Source organism: Marmota marmota, unplaced genomic scaffold, assembly GCF_001458135.2.
Source record: "Marmota marmota marmota unplaced genomic scaffold, marMar, whole genome shotgun sequence".
Taxonomy (NCBI): domain Eukaryota; kingdom Metazoa; phylum Chordata; class Mammalia; order Rodentia; family Sciuridae; genus Marmota; species Marmota marmota.
Genome location: NW_025999941.1, coordinates 7,093,302 through 7,115,161, shown reverse-complemented (window position 1 = coordinate 7,115,161; position 21,860 = coordinate 7,093,302). Strand labels below are relative to the sequence as shown.

Sequence of the window (21,860 nt, the reverse complement as noted above, 5' to 3'; positions counted from 1 at the left end):
TCTGTACTTCTAAAGTTTTTACTTCAGATTAAAACCTTAATTCCTTAGTTAGGTAACTAATGACAATTATACTCTTAGCAATAGGGATGCTCAGGAGAGAGAGTGGGAATTAGGCAGTCTACAAGCAAGCTGGCAGGGGTGGTCGCTACACTACCTTAGGCTAAAATTTCAATCATTCTACTCTAAGCTGTTGCTACAATGTAAGGCACAAGGCAACAAGCCGTTAAAAAAACTATTAGCTGCAGTTAGGAAAGTGAGGGAACTGTTGATAAGTATACCGTTAGATCTCAGTATTGTTTATAAACTGTAATAGAAGAGATTTGCCCTAAACCCACTTCACAGGCTTTGAGGGTAAATTTTAAAAGGTGAATAGCTGTAAGAATCAAATAACTGGAAATTAGTTAACCCTGAATTCCCTTGAAGAGTGTACCTCAGTCTGATTAGGAAATGCAGAGAAATACAAATATAAAAAATTCTTAATAATTACCTTTTAAACTCTACAGTAGGATAAGTATCTCAAACTCATCTGATACTGTACTTGTTTGTGGACTAGTCCTCCAAGGAACTGACCTTAGGCATATTAGAAGTAATATGTACAAATATAAATGAATATCCTAATCACCAGTCTCCTTATCAGGTTGAGATTAATCCTTGTCCAAATACTTGTTAGGAAGAGGGCCTGATCTAGTTGGCTTATACAATTCAAAGAAAAAAAAATTGTAGATCCATTTTGATTATTTTAGATTAATAAGCACATTAAGCCAGTTATACTTTACACAAAACCAGAACTTAAACATCTATCTAAACAATAATACCACTTCTAACTTAGATTGGCTACGGATAGCTGTCAAAATCGCAGTGTCTACAAACATGGGGAAAAAAATTTGTGAGCACAGTATTAAAATCAACCATTATGCATTTATTTTTTCCCAAATCTTACCTGCCTAGTTCTTTTAGCTTTTTCTGAAATTTACAGTGAACTTTCCACTGCCATTTTCCTTCTGGGGTACTAAGGTCTTCAAGGAATGCCAAAAAATTTTTAAGGCTCTCTGTTGAAATAATGAAGTTTCTTTTCAGTTAACAATCCACATCTGAATTATGGAAGAAGTGCTTGTTCATATCATGTAAGAGATCTACTTTCCTATGTACTCTTTTCCTAAGAGACTTACATTATCCCTAAAGCACTAAGACTATAATATCTGCACATGAAAAAAGAATACACTGATGACAGTACCAATATCAGAAGTAATCTAGGGGTTGGAGATATAGCTCAGTTGGTAGAGTGCCTGCCTAGCATGTACAAGGCCCTGGGTTAAATCCCTAGCACCACCCCCCAAAAGTAATCTATACCAGATTCACAGAAAAGAATTTAAAATACTAAAAATAGGAAAGAAATTTGAGGTGATAAGAGCCCAGGAAAAAGATTAAAATATACTGGTTACTGTGAGTGACAGAATAACAGACAATACCATTAAGAAGTCAAATCCCCCATTTTCTCTAGAAACCTAGGGGTGGGGATGGTGAACAAGTTACATGCTCATAAGACTGCATTAACCTTACCAATTGTAACCACTTCTGGATTTAAAATTGATTCATCAGACACAATAAAACCTCCTGATACAAATAAATCATTGTATGTATGATTTTTAACATCATCCAGGCTATCAACACCAGCAAAATTAACACAGGGGAGTTTCTTTAAAGTCACCAAGCCAGGTACCTGTTAAATATAAAAAACAGAAAAGGATGGATAAGGAAATGAAATGATAAGTAACCTACACAGAAAATCTTTATGGTTCATCTGTATTAATGCATTGCAGCTGAAAAAAAAATCACAAAAATAATTACTTCAACATTATTTCCCAATATATAAACCACTATTTAAATATTTGACAATAGACCTGAAAACAAAATGGACAAATGGTAACCAGTCTGTAACACAGGAATATAGTCAAAATTCAGAAGACAAGAGTCTCTTGACAGGATACCTCCAAATCGAAGGGAAAGGAGGACTAGTTTGGCAAAGAAGAGGTAGCACAAATAGGTGCCTGAGACATAAAAATAAAGGTGAGAATACATATTTAGCAGGCCCCCACCATTCAAGGATTCAGTACTTTTATTAGTACTGACTACTTTGACTGTCAAGAAGAAAATATGATGTACAGCAATTTAGGAATTTTGCAGTGGTACAAAACAACTGCCCCCAAGCTAATTCATGAAAGGATACATATGTTTTATCATCTTTAAAGCTTACAGACAAAACCTTTAGTTTCAGACAGTTAAGATTTAAAAATAAGGGAGTTATAAAAAACCAAAATAAATATGAATGTGACTTAACAGACTACCTTGTGAATGAAACCTGCAATGTCTTCATTTTGAATAATAATCAATAGTTTATCTAATTTTGATCTTCTTTCCAAAAACTGTTCTGGGTGGCATTCTGTATTGCCTAATTTGATAAGATATTCCTGTTAAAGAAAAATAACTATATCAACATTAAAAAGCTTTTTGGTAAATGATGCAACAAACAGATAAATTTTACTACTAGGACCTTTAAGAAACTTTAGGAAAGTTCACAGGCCTCAAGTCCACTCCTCTTATGCAAGAGGAATTAAAGGGTCAAGCTTCACCAATCACACTTTTACAATGTTAGAATGCTATGCATTTAAAGTAAATGCCTGTGTGAAATGACAGAACTGTAATAATGGATTAGCCCAGATTCCCACATTCTAAACCCAGCTCTGTTCATTATTATGGGAAACGTAGAGTACATCATTAACCACTCCTTGCTTTCTTGCAGGCCCTTGGTTGTTCATGGCAATATTACTGTGGCATTCCTCTTCAGAGTTATAAGGCTCATTTAATTCACAACAGGTCAGAAAGTATTCATACACCAGTATTCACATACTAATTAGCTATTTAACATCTTCAAGCAAAGCAGACTCTCCCATTTAAAACCTCCCTCCATGCTGGTGGCAAAGTATTACTACCTTTCACAGGACACAAGCTGTTAAGTCCATGCAGAGTTCTCTTTGCTTGCTGGTAGATTCCTGAACCCTGACACCAACTGCAGGATCCTGGAGGTAACACTCCTCACTTAATGTTCTCAACGTCAGCACAGCTGGTCAAATAGCCAGATCAAAACCCAGTGTGCTTGACAAGTAGTTTACTGCTCTTCTGAAAGCTGCTTAAAATGTCACACCTAAAGAGGATATTTTTTATACACCTAGACTAAAGCAGCAGCTTCTACAGATTTTACTCTAATCTAAGCACCTGAGCAAATCTCAGATTAGCTTAGTGAAAAGGTAAATTACTGCCAGGACTCAGTGATTTTAGGTCTTTTTTTTAATATTAGAGAGTTTTAAATTGAAGTTTATAAGACTATCTTATATAGTAATAAAACAACCTGAATATAGAAATTAGTAAGCTTATATTTTTATTCCTTATCTTTATTTTTGCTGGAAATTATCTGATGGATAGTGTAACAGTAAAAGTTCCATTTTCTATTAGATCTGTAAGAGCAGTTACTTATTCTACATAAAGTAAATAATGCCAGAAATACAATTTGTTCTACCCTAAAATGAATTTAATGTACCATTCATAAGGAAATGCATCTCCTATCCCCTCAATTTAAATGTCATGTTAAGAATGTTACATTAAAAAAAATTAAAAGAGCGAAGAGGGTAGAATGTGCAGTTTATTCTAAGCACACATTTCTACCACTGAGCTACATCCCCAGCCCTTAAACCCAGCCTATTCTCTCAATTAGCCCTACCCAATGTGCACCTATGCTCCAAAGAGTGCTCTGCTTGGAAACATGTTGCTGGGGGTAGGAAGCTAAGAACTTCTACATTGCAATATACAAGGCATAAATGCAACCAAGCTTGGTTTCATTTATCCCAAGGTATCACAAGGATTCAGTAAGAAAAGCACAACAAGTATTCTGATCCTCTTTCATTTCCATGTCTTTTTTTTTTTTTTAATTTATTTTTATTGTTTAATTTTCGGCAGACACAACATCTTTGTGTGTATGTGGTGCTGAGGATCGAACCCGGGCCGCACGCATACCAGGCGAGCGCGCTACCGCTTGAGCCACATCCCCAGCCCCCATTTCCATGTCTTCACATCTTCACTGGGTACACCACAAGAAACTTGGTGACGTCAGAGAACCCTAGACAAAGGGTTAGGCCCTTGTCACTACTACTGAGTTTCTGGGCCATGCTGTGCTGTAAGTCACTAATTTGTTCCTCTGCTTCCTCTAATAAAACAGGTGGCAATTTCAGTCATAAGTAAATTGCATAAATGGAAACAAGCATTCATTTGAAAACCCATGACAATCCCTCAAGTTACAATTAAAATCTTATAGTTCAATGAGTACTAATCAAATACACTAAACCACTGATACAAATAACAAATTTTACCGAGATCTATGCTTATATACATGAAGGTTAAGTATTTAAAACAAATACCTAAAAAGTTATTCTATGGCAGAAAAGATACACCTTACAGTGAATAGTCCTTCATGACTGGGAAGTCTTTCAGGATCATTAAGGTTTCTAATCAATAAGGGGTACAGCGAATCATGACGTGGCCAGAGTATCAAGAAACACCACAAGAACATATCATTAGGTCAACCCTGGACAGTTCGTTTCTGACTCCTAAAACTCCGTTATGAATGGTGGCATGTATTTTTCTTCCCTTTCATTAAAAGCCCAAGTAGGCAGTATTTAAAACCTCTGAATCGACAGTTTAAAATATCTGTAGTATGTACAAACAGACTCTTCTTTGGTACCGTTGGGGACCAAAATGTTCTCTACCACTGAGCTATATCTTGCAGTTATTTACATAAATGCCCTCTAAAAATTACACAGAAAAAGATTCTAAATTCTAAGATACTTAGGTCACAGGTACTACATTTAGTTCAATTTATTAATCTTTTATTCTATTCTGAATTATTAGATTATGAAAATATAAGACCAACCTTTTTTTTAAACTCCATTTTATAGAGGTCAAGTCAATAAGAAGTTTATTCAGCATTATTATTTACCTTCCCATTTAATTACCTTTATTTCTTTACAGAGCACACTCTCTTCTTCTTCATGAATATAAAATTTCACAGTGTTTTTCTGGACATCTTTCATGATTTTAACCAAACTATTAAATACTTCAGGTTCCAACTGGCTTATAAAATCTGAAAGAGCTGGTTGGGCAGAGATGTTTATATCACTGGGTGATTTTGTTTCTTTTTCTACTGGTTCCCGGGCAGCATCACCAGGTACAGTATGATCAGAAGTCACCATTACCTCTGTAGCATGATGCGACTGGTTCATTGCTCCTTCAGTTAAACTCAATGATGAAGAGGAATGCTGTTCATTAGAGTTGTTGTCTTTCAAAGCATCACTACAAAGTGACTCAGGGAGGTGTTTATTGTTGATGTCACTTGAGGAAACTGATACAATATGCCTTCCCAGAGGATTCAATGCTATCTTAGTATCAGAATCATTAGGACTGACTGATGGCAAATTCCCACTTTTAGCAGATGCTTTAATAATAATAGTATTTAGTTTCTCATGCAAACCATCTACAAACTCCTGTACACCAGCTTTTGAAGTCTTAGAATATATGAACTCAGAAAGCCGTTTCATCTTCTCTTGTGTGGAAAAGATTGGTGTGGAAATTCTACTGACATATGAAACATTCTTTTGCTTCAGAATCTCTTCTATCTTCCTAGAAAAGAGATTGTATTCTCCTAACACTGTTCTCTCTGTAGTTTCACTCACTGCAGGCGTCTCTGCTGCTGGCACACACTGCTCCTCCACTGTCACCACCTGACCTGTCAACACGTCATCCTCAGTGGTGCCCTTTAGTGTGTCTGTAAATGGAGAGGATGGAAACTGGTAATCAGAACTTCTCTGTCTACTTATTACCCGGGGGTCGTTAGGAAAGGCTTCCTGTGGTGGCAGACACACCAGTTGTTCTTCTGGTGATTTCATACCTATATAGGAAGAGTTTATTATTATAAGAACAATCCACAAAGATAATATTTAAAAACACTTTTAAATCAGAAGAAAAATAGGTCAAGTAAATATTTAACTAATTACGCATCTGAAAGTAAAATAAAAACCTCAAATACCATTGTGAACCCTATTTCCTATGTGCCCTACTTACAGGCATGTTTTTGGGTTTTAGGAGGCAGAGTAATAACTTTCTAATTTTCTTTTGAAGTATTCAAACAAGTATTTCTAGCAACACAGGTCATCTGCTTCTTTTCTGCTTCCCTATCATTCCATAGACCTGACGTGCTTTAATCAGGATGGTCAACTACATTAGCTTGCTCAACTCTTACATTCCTTGCTAGGTAATATCTACTATAATACTCACTTAATATGAGAATCAGGTGTAAGGCAACTCAAAAGAATGCTAAATTAAGATGTTGTGATTCCACCAATCATTTAGTATCTACAATAACTCATCCACTTTCAGACTTGCTCTCATATGGAGATTTCCTGCAATGTTAGGGACTTTATTTTGTCACTGAAAAAAGCCTCAACAAGATAGGAAGAGAATAAAATTTCATAGTGATTTCCATTTTGTTTGCAAGTAATTTTAAGAGAAATCAGGATAGCTATCCCATTTGAGATAAAAAGGTGTTTCAGTTAGCTGATGCTAAAGGAACTACAATCTTTGATTCTTGACAATGAGCTTTATCTATAAGATCATACTCCCCTACACACAAAAATTCTAAATTCAAACATGTTTTTGAAACTACATTTCAAAACAAATACCCTCATACACTTTTAAGACACAAGGGGCAAATATATTTAACTTCAACAGTCATATTACATTTTAGGAAAAAAAATCATGATCTTTGTCTATAAGGCCATATCACACTATTTCACCCTTTAAAAATGACCAATATTCCTTAAAGTCAACATTCCCTAACTAATTGCTACTATAGCATAAGAAATGGTATCTCTAAATAAGAAAGTCTATCTATCATTTTCAAATCTACAATACTTTTTGAAAAAGGAATTCACAGTATCTTTTTAAAGTTTCAGGTGTGGGAGCATGTGCTTTTTTCTACATGTTAAGTCCACCCGACTTAAACTTCTCTAAAAGGCTTAAACAATCTCAGCAGCAGCTTGTGACATTCTCTACTGACCTAGTGATTACTATGAATCACTGCACTCGGTAACTACTGCAAAGGCACTTGTCATCAGAGTAAAAAGACCACAGCAGGTCCACGGGTGAAAGCAAGAAGGGGACCAAAATATTCAACTTGTCAAGGAAAGAACTGCAACTGTACATAGTTGACAGGACAGAAAATTCAAGTTCTATAAGTTTAGGAATATTCAATGTCATACATATCCTTATATCTATAACATTAAAATGGAGTTCAGTATGTATACAAAATATCTGCAAGGTTATATCAAGAAATCATTAACAATAATTAATCCACTGAGAGGAAACTAAGTGTACTTACTTTAGTGTTTTTTTTCCTTTCTTGAATTATGTACCATGTGAAATATCAGATTTATTCAAATAAAGACTGAATTGTCTTATAAAACACATGGGTTGAAGACGACTAATTTTAAACTTAGAGCCACATATCAGACCAGTAAGCTTATTCCTAAAGGGCTATAGATAAAGGGATTTTTTTTTTTCAAATTTAAATATAATGTAAATCTACATGGAGAATTTCCCATATTTAAAAAAACCTAACTAAATAAATCCCATTTAAAAATGTAAACTTTATTTGAAACAAATTTCCCTGTAAGATTTTAAGGTGACTTCAGATTGTCTACACTTTGATATAAAATATGAATACAGTATCCCAAATGAGAGTACTACAGATGCCTATGAAGCATTTCAAATACAAATAAGATTCCTGCTATTCCCAATGAGAAAGAATTACTGATAGATGCACAACATGGATGAAACCCGTATGCAAGATTGAGTTAAAGAGCCAAACACAAAAAACTGTGGGGGTTCCATTTACCTTAAGTTGAAGAGGAGGCAAAACTAATGTTAAAGAAGTCAGTTTAGTAGTTACTTTTTGGGAACAGGCAGAGTATAGACTGAGTAAGTAGATGCAGACGAATACCTGGAGTGATGGAAATGTACTACATCTCGCCTTAAGTGGTAGTTGCCTATGTGTATACACATGTAAAATGAGCTGAACACTTTCCTGTATGTTGTATATCAGCTGCTTAAAAAAAAAAAAAAAAAAAATCACCTTTTCCTAGGAAGAAACATTTTCTTGAAGGAAACTTCTTAATATCAAAAGAATCACTATAAAGACCTACAAAGAAAATCATTTAGCTTTCCCTCTATAAATTTAAAAAAAAAAAAAATTCTGAAAGAGACTCTAACGAAATGGAAATAATGAAAAAAAAAAAAAAAAGACTACCAAACTCTAAGCAAGAAATCAAGCTCATGATCATATGTAAAAGCTGAATTGACTTTGAGCTCAGACATTAGAGAAAGGAGACTCTCCACTGTAACTAGCTAATCAGTAATAATCTGGATGATGTTCTGGAGTCAGTTTCTTCATCTCTTAAACTAAGAACCAGGTTAAAAAATTCAAGATTAGGATTATTGTACCTAAAAGATAAATGGCTTTCCCTCCTGGTATTTTTCAAATTTAAAAGAAACTTCAAAGAAACTGCTTCCTAAGATATTCTGCAAAATGGATTAGGAAAACAAATTCTAAGTCTTCCCAAGTAATCCTATCAGAGAGAATCTACTATAGGTAAAGAAATCTATAAATATCCAGTGACTTTTCTGAACATATTATAGTAAGAATATTTGATACAATTCAATTAATGACTTAAATATAAATATGGTATCGGCCAAACTTTCAGTAAACAATGGAACTTAAATCAATGCCCTAGTGATAAAGAATCAGAAATGAAAGCCATTCTGAAGAACTGGGAGGAAAAGCAAAGCGAGCCTTCTCACCTGGTGTTTGTTTCTCACCATGTTTCCCCAGCTGGTCTTCTGGGCTTCTTGCGTTCCCTCCTGAGGGAAAGCATCCATTAGATTTGTAGACTGTCTTCAGATACCAGTGACACCTATTAAGTACCTTTCAAAAAAAACCCCAAAAGCTAACAAATCCACGTATTCCTTCTTTTGGTTAAAATATTCCTGAAGGGTCATTCAGAAATGGCAAACTCCTTCCTTTTCCTTTCAGGTGATGAAATAACACCCAGATGCTATGCCTTCAAATGGCTCAACATTAAGTATGAAGGTGTTTAAATGAGGAATGATTAGGACAATCAGGTCAATAAACTACTTCAAGCCAATGTCTCCAGCTCATAAGAGAGTAGCAGCTCCCTATGACTTTTGGGCTTCTAGCCCTCTAATAAGGTAGAAAATGGTGCTGAATGAAGTCCATGTAAACTCCTGAAATTTCAGAAATTCTTCTCAGAATCGTTGAAGGAGGTCCAAGGTCACAAGTCAGCCTACTTTTTAGCAAAGAGTAGTTTACTTTTTCTTTTAAAGTTAAATGAAGGTCTAGCTAGAAATAGAAAAGATGTGCCCTAGCAACATTTCTGAATATATTTAGCTAGTAACAAAGATGAATAAGAACTTGGAATATTAAGAGTATATCTGCATGGAGAAACAAGAATACTGCAACATGATAATCTTTCAACATTTACCACATTATTCTTGAGGCCCATGGATCAATAAGCTTTCTTAGGTTTTTGCATTTGATCATTTCAATTTATTCTCCAAGATGATTCAATTTCTTTAAGATACTCCAATATTAAGAAATAAAAAAATTTTTTCAAATAGATGAACCTTAACGTAACCACTTATTAGATGACAGTTTATTAAAGTTTAATCAGTTGAGAATTATTGGTTGAACAAAGAGCATGATTTCATCTCTGTACCTACCTCTCCTTGTAAGAAACTCAGTTTCTGCCAACAATTTTTATTTGATAGTCTGCATGCTAAATCTAATAGGGAGAGTACATATGTCCTAAATCCCTCTATTATTAATAGGCCCTTCTGCAGATACTTGCTGATGATGACCAAGAACAGCATCACCAGTTGACGAATATGATACTGCTCAAAATAAGATGGTGAAGATGTCACTAAGATAAAGCACCTAGTAACCCAAGAGTGGAATTTTGAAAAGATGAAACCCTTCAAGAAACTGGTTCTGAATAAAGGCAATAAAACTATGACCTAGTTTATTTTTTCTTACCTGTAATTGGTATCAGTTTCCAATGTATTTCAGTCTCTTCAACATTATTTGACTTAGACTGTTGTCTATGTAATCCATGTTCAATGGGAACAGTGGGACACAAACTGCAATCTTCAAAATTATTCATGTTAATTAAATTTGGATCCTAAAAATTAAAGTACATATTCAATAGCATTCTTTTAAATTTTAATGTCAAGAATAACTATTTTCTTCACAGCAAATCCACACACTTCAATCTAAACATTACAAATAACTGATAAACATGGCAAAGTTCAAATAACTGATAAACATGGCAAAGTTATGATACATTAGTCTCAAAATTAAAACATAATTATTCTTCTCAAAACAATGTTAATTTAGAGCAGTGACTGGTAAACTTTTATAGTAAGGCACCAACATTTTAGGTTTTGTAGGCCATATACTGAACTCTGCCATTAACAATTCAAAAGTGGACATAAGGCAACACCTAACTGAATGGCACAAAGTTTTTAATTACAAAAAAAAACAGGAAGTGAGCTGTGTTAGGCAACCAAATCCCTGTCAATTGGAGTATTAAATACAGTGGAAAATACAAACCATGCAGGTTAGTATCTCAATGCCTACCTTATATAAGTCCTTTACTAGAATTTTCTTCCTAATATAAATATCCCAAAACTACATGGACAAAGGCTGGGAACATCCACATTATGACTTTTCCTCCAGATAGAGAATAAATTAGAAGTCCATGGGAATATGGTACCATCCTGGGTCATTCTCAATGATACAGCCACTTCTTGAGGTTACTTCCCAGCTAGAAACCAGTACGCTAAGCACATACCATAATCTGGAAGCCCTCACAGAAGGGTGGAGAATCACTTCAGAGGTAATCCCAATAGACTCATCTCATTCCCATCTGCACAACAAATACTAAGTACCTAACCTTATTTATTACACTGAGACACTAATAAATTCAACCATTTCATTTGCCTCACCTTTGAGTTCTCTGCCTCTGCCAGCAGAAAGCAGCAAATGCTTTGAGGATTCAACATTATGAAACAACATGGAACCAACTCCCAATATGCCATTTCTGACAAACACAGTCCAGCCTTAGTTTTATCACAACAAGTAAACCTTAGACTATTTATAAAGCCTATAAGAGCAGGAAGGAAAACAACTACTTTGGTATTTATTTCATAACAAGGAAAACTAAGAAGCACTGTCCTAGATAAATATCTTTACTCAAGTGTATCTTATTTTTTCTTGAAAGAAGAAACCACTCCATGAAGCACAAACCCACATCCTCCTTGACACCCACACTCACAAAAGCAAAGAAAGACAACCAAAAGACATATGCTTACTTCTTTCAAATGCAACTTATGGTCAATGCCTACTTCACTGGTAGAAACAGCAACCGGATACTTTAAAGATGTTACATTAACTTCTAGCAATGGGCTTTGAGCACCCTTAAAATGTGTATTTTCAATTTTTGCACAAGTAGGCTGTTCATATTCTTTCTTATCTGAGGTAGAGTTCAAGTCATATTCATGCTTCTGCCTCAGCTCTTCATAGGCATCATCAGTGCTCAATCCTAAGGCTTTGTTGACTGTCTCTGTCAGGGATGCATCAGAATGGCGTGCATTAGCTAATGTTTCTGATAGCCAATTAAACAGCCTATGGATGTCAGCAACACCGGAGTTACAGGTATCCTGCTGCTGCTGTCTCAAGTCAGCATCATGCCCAAGTAAGCCAATGGGCTGTGGAGACTCTGGGCGGGGTGGGGGGAGAAAAAAAGTCATCTCTTGAAGTTAAGTTTGAAAGCCAGCTTACATATTTTAAAAATCAAATATACCTTAAAAATTACTTACAAAAAATAGGCAAGAACTCAAACAAGTGAGGTCTAGATTTTAAAAATGTAATCAGTTCTAAAATTTGGAATAAAGGCCAAAATTCCTTTTAAATGAAGGCTAGTATGTCATAATTTAAGTACTTTATTAAGAAAATGAGCTCATGCATTAAGTTGTAAATAATAAATTATGGATAATAAATATCAGTAACCATATTATAATTACCTTAAACTCTGCCACCAAAATCCCACTCAATTAGTTGCTTGATTGAAGATAAGCTTTCCACTATTTTGCCAATTTTTAGGAGATGCAAATTATACTTACATATACTTAAAAAAAAAAAAAAAAAAAAACCAACCTATCACTTAATTTTATTTCCTCTGTACCTATTATTGCCTTTGTCCTTAATGCTCAGGTTAACATTCTTAAAATTGCTAACATTTATCCAAAATGACTACTTATATTCATAATGAAGCTAGGATATTTGAGATACTGGAAAAACCTCCAAACATGCAACATGAAAGAAAACATATAAATCTAGATAATCTGTACAACCAATATTTAAAAAGTTGCAAAGAGCACATATTCAGAAAGTCATGTACTTTAATAGTCAGGTGGAGGTGAGCTTATGCCTGAGTGGATATTAGGATTTCCAATTTAGGAAGGGTACAACATACCACGGTAAAAAATAAAAGGGAGTATTTACTAACTCTAATTATAATCATGATTCTAATAAGAAATTATTGCATATGTAAAGTTTATATAGACAAAAAAAACAGATTACTGGCAGTTAGGTGGATCTCAAGGCAACTTTTGGGGGATAATGAAAATGTCTATATTGTAGAGTTAGTTACACAGCTGTCAAAACTTAAAATGCATGCTTAACAATGGTGTGCCATATATAAAATTATACCTTGAGAAAGTTGGTGCTAAAGTTAAAAGTGACAAATGATTTTTGAGGTTCATTCTTATAAAATGAGCTCACCACCAAATCAAGAGCAGGGTGCTTTTGTTTGTGTATTTAGGACTGAACCCCAGGGTAACCTACCATGGAGCTACATCCCCAAACACAGCTTTTTCACAGATAACTTATTTTTTGGCAATTGACTTATCTTATTAAATGCCTATTATGTGCTCAATGCTAATACAAGAAAATTTAGACCCACTTGAATCAGAGTGTGAAATATGATATATCAAGAACTATGTAATGTTTTGAACAGCCAACAATAAAAAATTTAAAAAAAAAAGTTTCCAAAAAAAAAAGAAAATTTAGAACAAAGCTTTTGAGTCAATCAGTTCTGAGTTCAAACACGGAGTCTGCCACATGCAGATGTAGTTAACATTATTTTACTTACCTGAGATGGTTTTCTCAACTGCAAAACTGATGAAAATAATGCCTAATACTCAAGAACCAAATGACATAAATACATGACATACCTAGCATATAGTAAACACTTGAACTCTCCTGACACAGGTGTAACACAGTACATATTAGTGTCAACAGGGTTCAGTATAGACCAAAAGTCCAGCATAAGTTAAACAAGGAGATGGAGATCATCAAGAAGTAGAATAGTGCCAGGCGTGGTGGCACACACCTGTAATCCCAAGGAATTAGGAGACTGAGGCAGGAGAATCCCAAGTTCAAAGTCAGCCTCAGCAAAAGCAAGGTGCTAAGCAACTCAACGAGATCCTGTCTCTAAATAAAATACAAAATAGGGCTTGGGATGTGGCTCAGTGGTTGAGTGCCCCTGAATTCAATCCCAGGTACCTCCCTCCCCCCAAAAAAGAAGAGCCAGAAAGCTGAGGTGAGATCTGACCTGTGACAATATAAAACTTGATAGATGTGGAAGATGTTTCAGGGAGGAAAAATAAAATTCATATTCTAGGGAGACTGAACCCTAGTCAAAGACCACATGAAATAGTGGAAAGCATGGCAGGATATGGCCAATCTAACACATCTTTATATGCCAAGTATAGAAGATGAGATTGGTCACAAGTTAACAAAGCAATATTAAGAACATGATGCTAAAGTCATTCAAATAAGCCAGGAAGGTCACCAAGGTGATATGAACACAGACAAAGAACAAACACTGAGAAGAAAAAGAAACACAAGAAAAAACCCTCAAAGTCACTGCAGAAATATCACTTGTCAAACAGAACTTTCTGCAATGATTAAAATGCTATCTGTCCTGGACAATACAGTATTATTAATTTTAACATATGAATAGTGAACCATGCTGGATAATGCAAGAAGAAGAAAAGGTCAGTAGCTAAGTGAAAAGTCAGGACTCAAGTATAGAGTGCCGAGTAAGTATAATAAGGACACCCATCTGTTCAACCTAGTCAGACATGTAATGAATGTGAAAAGAAGTAAAACCATTCAGTAGGAAATAAAGGAATACTCAGAACTGCCATAATCAATAAGAACATCAACAGCAGAACAAACTGTGTATGGTTTCAAAGGTCCCTGACTGCAAAAGAACACATATTATGCTTATGGACTAGTACTGTGAAGACTTAAAAACCTAGATGATAAAAAATATTTTAGCTTACTTCTAAATTAAACGTATTTATTAAGGGTCTCATTCCTTTTTTTTTTTTTTTTTTTTGTCAATCTGAAAGAATAGAGGGCTAAGGATATAACTCATTGGCAGAGCCCTAACATATGCAAGGCCCTGGGTTCAATCCCCAGTATTGTGAAGATTTTTTTTTTTTTAATGTAAAAAAAAAAAAAAAAAAGCAAAACAAAAAATAGAAAAGCCCAAAGACATTCCTGGATCCCTAGGATAGAAAATTAATATGCAAGCATCTAAGAAATTTTAAAGCTTAGAAGATTCCTTTCATTAAGCAGCATCCTAAAAGAACCCAATATTATAATGTTGTCTTTCTCCAATTATGAAAATAGAAAAGAAAGAGCTTTGAAAATAGAAAATAATAAAATAAAAGAAAATAGAAAAGGAAAATAGCTGTATTCTCTCATACAGGCATAAACCAAACTCTTCAGAAATCTGATGTACCAGAATAAGAGTTGACAAATGTTTTCTATACAGAACCAGATAGTAGATACCATCAGGTTTCATGGGCCCTGTAGTTTGTCCCAACCCTGCCACTGAAATGTGAAAGCAGCTATAGACACATAAATCAAAAGGCATGGCTGTATTACAATACAATTTTCTTATTAAAAGAAGACAGGTTAGATGTGGCCTTCAAGCTTTAATTTGAAGACGCTCTACTAGGAAAAAACATCTTTTTCCTATACTTTTGGTGGATGTCATAAGAGCAATCTGATATTTTACCTTCGTATAGATGACAATTTTCGGATATATTACTGGTTTTGGCGAGCTTTCTCATATTTTCAGGTAGGTCCTCGAGCTTCCTCTTCAAGACAGTTTTGCTTCTCATGTTTTGTGTGTCTGGGTCCCCACCCACATTTTTTTTCCTACACTGAATTAAATCAATCAATTCTTTGACTCTATCTTTATCATAATCCAAAGAATGAGATGATTTTTGCTTTCCAGATGTAATAGTTTCACCCCTTAAGTTATTTCGTTTTCCAAATTTCATTTTTGTACCATTCATTTCTTCTTCTTGACCTTCATAATCTGAAAGTGGACTAAACTGTTGAAGCTTTCTATTTTCTTCAAATAGCTCTTTTAATTTACAAATAGGTAATTGATACATTTCAGGCCGAAAAATATAGGTATGCAAACAATTATCGATATGAGATTTATTTCTTGGTGCCGAATATAAGAATTTTCTATCATCTAATCGTGAATCATACGAAAACATGAAAAATTCTCGTTTACCTGAACCAAAACCTCGCTTAAAAAATTCACTTACATACTTTTCAACAACAGAATGAAAATTTATAGTGTTTATATTTTTGAATTCCTTTCGACACTGAATCAAAGCAAATTGTAAAAATTGAGCTATTTTTAATATATCTGGCATGCTCTCATGCCTCTCTTGTGGTGCTGCATTGGTTGAACTTTTTTGTGCTGTAAACAAAAAAAAAAAAAAAAGCAAAACATGTTAGCATCAAGAAGCTAATCAAATACAGAACTATACACTGCCAAAGAAGTGCAACAATATTTATAGATTAACACTGAACCAAAGGAATATGTACCCTAATACATATATGTAGTATATTTATGAAAGTACACTTCTAAGGCCAAAAACATGAAACAGGTCAATAAAAAAAAAAAAAGAAAAGAAAGAGTAGAGTATATTTTTAAAAGGAAAAAACGCCCACTCATTGAAGATCTTCATTTCCTACTTCTGGTAGGCAATTCAAATGGTGGTAAGGAAAATGTTAAGGAGAAATAAAGAGGGCAAGATCCAACTCTAAGCATGATAGTAATGACACTCCTTTCTCTTGTAAGCTGATATGGATGCATTGAGTAGCTATGACTTAGAAATTTATCCTAATTCAACAGTTTCTTCTTAGAAAAAGACAACAAAGTATATAACATCAGTGCCAGAAATTCTAATTCTGAATGGCTTAATATTTAACTCAAATGCAAAAGTGAATTAAAAAAAAAAAATCCCTCAAGAAGGCTGGAGATGTAGCTCAGTGATAGAGTACTTGGCTAGCATGTGCAAGGCCCTGGGTTCAATCTCCAGCACAGCAATTAAGCTACATAGGAATGTAACAATAACAATCATTTATCAGTTAAAGTACTGTGTAAAATTATTTTAAGAAAAAAAAAAGTTAAACATTAATTGCTTTAAATTTCTAATACCTCTAAGTATTAGAGGTATTAGAATATTTCAGAATATTGGTGTAGGAAAAACATGATCTAGGAAAAAAACAAAATGCTGATTAAGTTACCTGAAATTTTTTCAATGAAATTTAGGTATCTATATGTTATTAGATTTAGGTATTCAAAGAACTTACAAGTAATTACGCCTCTAGGTTCTTGAAATAGAAACAAAGCATGCAGGATTCGAGACCTGACAGTCTGATGTTCTAAATAAACAGAAGCAAAAGTCACTAACATAAAAAAACATAAAATAAACAATTTTTAAAAAGTGGTAATAAGAGAAGTCACCTACCATATGGAGAAACCATCTGATAAGGAGAGAGAAGAAAAAGGTATCCTCGGTCTCCTAAAGGTTTAACAAGAACCTGCATTTTTGGGAGAGGGAAAAAGTTATATGTGCTTTATTTATTATTATAGGACAGACACATAGCACTTTCTACTAATCATACAGGAGAAAAAAGTTTTTAATCTTTTTAGGAAAAATACTGCTACTGAATTAGTTAAAAACTCCTCAGCACCACAAATAAAGTCCCCATCAACTCTATGCTAATTAACACAATTCCAATAAACAAAAATTTATATTATGCTGAGAGAACATCACTGAAATAATTCCCCTAATTAACTGTGAAACCAACTTGTTTATTTTTTCCCCTAAGGCTAAAACAAATACTTTTAATATTTTCCTCATCAATTCAAAAGATACAATATTAAATGTCAAGGTACTGTGCTGCATTTGGAAAAAACATTCTTTGAAATACTTCTTTGGAAGAATTCAGATTAATCTTGAAAGAAATATATTGCCATAATCTAATTCCACATATATTTAATGAACATCTTTTACTTGTTATGAAATTTGCCCTCCCAGAAGAAACTTCAAGAAGCAACACAGCTCCTTGATCACAACAAGTTTATAATTGAGAGAAGAACACACAAAATAGCAATAAGTAAGACAAAAAAGTTCCTAAGAGATATACAAAGCAACAGGAAATGGAAAAATGCTTTAATTTTTTTTTAAAGATGTTGATGGATCTTTATTTTATTCATTTATTTATCTGGAGTGATAAGAATTGAACCCAGTGTGTCTCACACATGCTAGGCAAGTGCTCTACCACTGAGCTAAAACCCAGTCCCAAAAAATACATAAAAAAAGAAAAATGGCAGTAAAAGATGGTTACAAAAAGTTTACTGAAGAGTGTATCAAAGGTAGACTCTGAAGGATGAGAACCACTGACAAGAGCCTGAGACTATGCAAAATACATTTTAGGAGACACAACATCATAAGCAAAGGCAAGTTATAAAATACTTGACAATTTATAGGCATACAGAACTTATGACTGGCAATAGGGTGAGGACAGAATAAGATAAAAGTGTAAGTCTAAAAAAAGGAATATCAGGGGTCAGATTGTAAAAAGACAAAAATGCCACTTTAGCTAGGAATGTCTTTGACAATATACCCTTTTATGCTAGTGTTTCCTTAATATGACAACAATAATAAAAGATCTGACAGCACTATGCAGGACTGGGAAAGAAACAACATAATCTTATTTTGGAGGCTATTGAAATAGTTCATCTTTTGAATCAAAGGATGAGTGTATAAATGAACTGAATGAGCATGGTAGTAGGGTATTTGAGTTCTGAAAGAAAACCGTGCTACCTAAATTCCACTAATAATGCTAGTAAAAAAAAAATCTATGTAAGAACTAATAATTTAAAGGACAAAAATTGACTATGAAACTTAATAAAAACACTGTCTGAACACTCAAAAGCAAAGTGAGTATGTTTAGAGGTTTCAGGTAGTCCTAGCTGTCCAGCTACCCCAGGTGCATTTTCTGCCCTTCAGTTCAATCAATGCCAATGCTGATTCTTAGATACCATCTGATGCTCAAACAGTTCACATTCTGGCAGCACTTTTAAAGATTGAAATCATCAGCAGGCTGGTGGTATGAGCCATATACAGTTAAGGGGTCAGAAGACTGACTCACACAGGATCTCCATCTGGAGACCATTCTCAAAGCTTGGGAAAATCCTTCCCCTCTTTTAATACCTGTATTTGGTCTAGGTCAGTTACCAGGTGACTTCTATCATAAAGGGAGTTTAAACAAGAAAAAGCTTTGTTTTAAGGTATAGCAAAGTTCCATCTGTGCTGAGGTGGCTTTGCCTCCTATAAATCCTCAGGCCAGGCTGTATGACATTGCTAACTGACATGTAGTATCAGCCCTGTGATATACTAAAATGGGCCTTGTAACTACTATTAATCTTATGGCCAGGATATCTTTCCTGGAAATACTACAAGTAGACTCAGTATCTGTAAAAATTTTTGTTTGACATAAATACTTTGACCTTAAGTGTTTTAAATTTTATATTCCTTTTAAGATTTTTGCCCAACTCATAAGTGTCAGAACAAGACAATGGAAAGCATACGATTTTTGCTTTCTAAGGAAAACCAGTTACATGCTTCTAACTTTTTACCCACTCCAAATACAGTTTTCATAAAATTCAAAGGCTTGGTGGCCTAGAGATACTTATTAAGGAATGCCAATATACCCAGAAATTCATAGAATAGTGTAAATACACACCCAGACATAAAACTCTGGGGCCTCTCTGCCTTTGTGTTATCTATGCCTTCAAACATGCAAGGAAGGAAAAATGCTGGAGTCCCCCATGTTCTTGTTGTCTCTATTTATTATACCTTTCTGTTTTCTTTCCCTTTGAGTAACAACATTAATCTAACCTAGCCTTTGAGTTTTTCCTACTTTATTCTTTTTTGTCTTATCACTACTACTGTGACTTGTCAGATAACATTACAGGCAATATGAAACCAATAAGTATAATACCAAAGAGCTCACAATCTTTTTGTTTGTATATTTATTTTTCAGTGTAGTTGGACACAATATTTTATTTATTTGTATGTGGTGCTGAGGATTGAACCCAGGGCCTCACATATGCTAGGCAAGCACTCTACCACTGAGCAGCAATCATCTGAGCCCCTCACCATCATTTTTTTTTTTTTTTTTTTGGATACTGGGGATTGAGCCCAGGAGTGCTTTATTAATGAGCTACAACTCTAGGCCTTTTTACTTTTTGAGACAAGGTCTTGCTAAATTGCAGAGGCTGACCTCCAACTTGTGATCCTCCTGACTCAGTCTCCCAAGTCACTGAGATTATAGGTGAGTGCCACTGTGCCCAGCAAGCTCGCAACCTTAAAAACACTTAACTTAGAAGGAAGTAAAGTATACTAAGTGGCACTCAATAGAAAAACAAAACAACAACAACAACAAAAAATTTGAACCCAAAAGGCATAACTTAGAATCATTAGGTGCAAAATATAAAAAAAGTTCATTTTGAAATATTTATAAAGAGTTGGCAGAACTGAAAATATACAAACAGCTGTACACAAATGCTCATAGCAACCATTTTGTTACCAGTCAAAAAATGGAAACAATAGACAAAGAAAATGTGACATTCACATAATGATGTATTATTTACTCATAAAAAAGAAATGAAGTGCTGATATATACTAGAACATGATTAAACCTTGAAAGTATTAATGTCTGTAAAAAGAAGTCAGGCTCATGATTTCATTTATATAAAATGTCCCGAACACATACATCCGTAGAGAAAATAGATCAAGGGTTGAAGAAAGGGAGTGAATACTTAATGATCAAGAGCTCTTTTTGGGGTGATGGATTTCCAGTTCAAGGCAATCCTGGGCAACTTCAACCCTGTCTCAAAATTAAAAAAGAAGTGCTGGATATGTTGCTCAGTGATATAGTACTTTCTGCCTAGAATGTGCCAGGTGGACTAAAATGATGAATCTTACATTGTGTGAATTCCTGGCACATACAAGGCACTCAATAAATAACGTCTGAAAGAATAAGAACCTATTAAAAAATGACCTGGCAGATCTGAAAAGAATCAAATATGACTTTTAGAAATGAAAAATATTCCATGTGGCATTAGAAATTCAATGAATGGACAAAACCACCAATTAGACATAGCTAGAGGTAGAATTTTAAACTAGAAGACAGCAATGAAATTTACTTATAATGCAGCTCAGAAAAACAAGTAAATATCAGACATGGAGAACAGTATAAAAAGGTCTGATGTACACCTCGTAAGAGTCCCCAAAAACGTTAAGACTATACAGAATAAAAGAAAGGTACAAAGACAATAGCCAACAATTTTTCCAGAAATGAAGATATATAACTACAGATACAGAAGAAAATGTGCCAAGGTGGATTAATAACAAATCCACACCTAGATAATGTAACTGCAAAACACCAAAGGGGAAAAAAAGAGGATCAAAAAAGCAGCCAGGAGGGGAAAAAAATAAAAACCTGACTTACAAAGAACAGTATATGAACAAAGAGCTGACCTCAAGAATACAATGTAGTATACATTTAAGAAGGAAACAGCCATCAACCCAGAATAGTGTATTCAACAATTAAAGTTCCTGCCTAATGTGGTACATGCCTGTAATCCCTGTGGCTCAAGAGGCTAAAGCAGGAGGATCGTGAGTTTAATGCCAGCCTCAGCAATTTAGGGAGGCCCTAAGCAACTTAGCAAGATCCTGTCTTGAGTTCAATCCTCAGTGCTCCTCCCTACACCCCCCCCCCCAAAATATACAAATATATAAAGGGCTGGGGGTGTGGCTCAATGTTTAAGCACCCCTGAGTTCAATCCCTGGTACCCTTAAAAACAAAACCTACAGTTCCCTCAAGAAAAGGGGACATGTATAAAAACTGACCACATAGTATTTAAATCAGGTCCATAAATTCTAAATAATCCCCGTATGTTCTTACAGAAATGCAATTAAATTTAAAACAAAACATAAAAATAGTATCTCCATTTACTTGGAAGTTAAAACACCTCTAAATCATGCAAAGTAGAAAACACAATACTAAACATATTTAGCACTAAATGAAAATACTACACATTAAAACATGTGACATGCCAATAAAGCATTACTTAAAACTGAGTATTCACTGACTTTTTCCAACTTAATAAGTTAGAAATGAACACCAAATGTAAAAAAAAAAAAAAAAAAAAAAAAAAAAAAAA

At 34.4% G+C, this 21,860-nt stretch overlaps 1 protein-coding gene across 9 annotated transcripts in view; it reads right to left on the bottom strand.

Moving 5' to 3' along the window:
* Positions 1–21,860, bottom strand: part of Tasor (transcription activation suppressor) — a 37,168-nt gene that overhangs the window by 2,025 nt on the left and 13,283 nt on the right. For 2 of the 9 annotated variants that reach the window (XM_015494408.2, XM_048801091.1), the window contains exons 11-20: positions 17,092–17,164; positions 16,934–17,005; positions 15,333–16,034; positions 11,551–11,957; positions 10,214–10,358; positions 8,962–9,021; positions 5,064–5,995; positions 2,346–2,468; positions 1,561–1,720; positions 941–1,049 (exon numbers count right to left, since the gene is read on the bottom strand). In XM_015494408.2, the coding sequence (XP_015349894.2) occupies positions 941–1,049; positions 1,561–1,720; positions 2,346–2,468; positions 5,064–5,995; positions 8,962–9,021; positions 10,214–10,358; positions 11,551–11,957; positions 15,333–16,034; positions 16,934–17,005; positions 17,092–17,164 (2,783 nt within the window). The remainder of the gene's footprint in view (positions 1–940; positions 1,050–1,560; positions 1,721–2,345; positions 2,469–5,063; positions 5,996–8,961; positions 9,022–10,213; positions 10,359–11,550; positions 11,958–15,332; positions 16,035–16,933; positions 17,006–17,091; positions 17,165–21,860) is intronic. The other 7 variants (XM_015494407.2, XM_048801093.1, XM_048801088.1 and 4 more) reach the window with 4 other exon arrangements.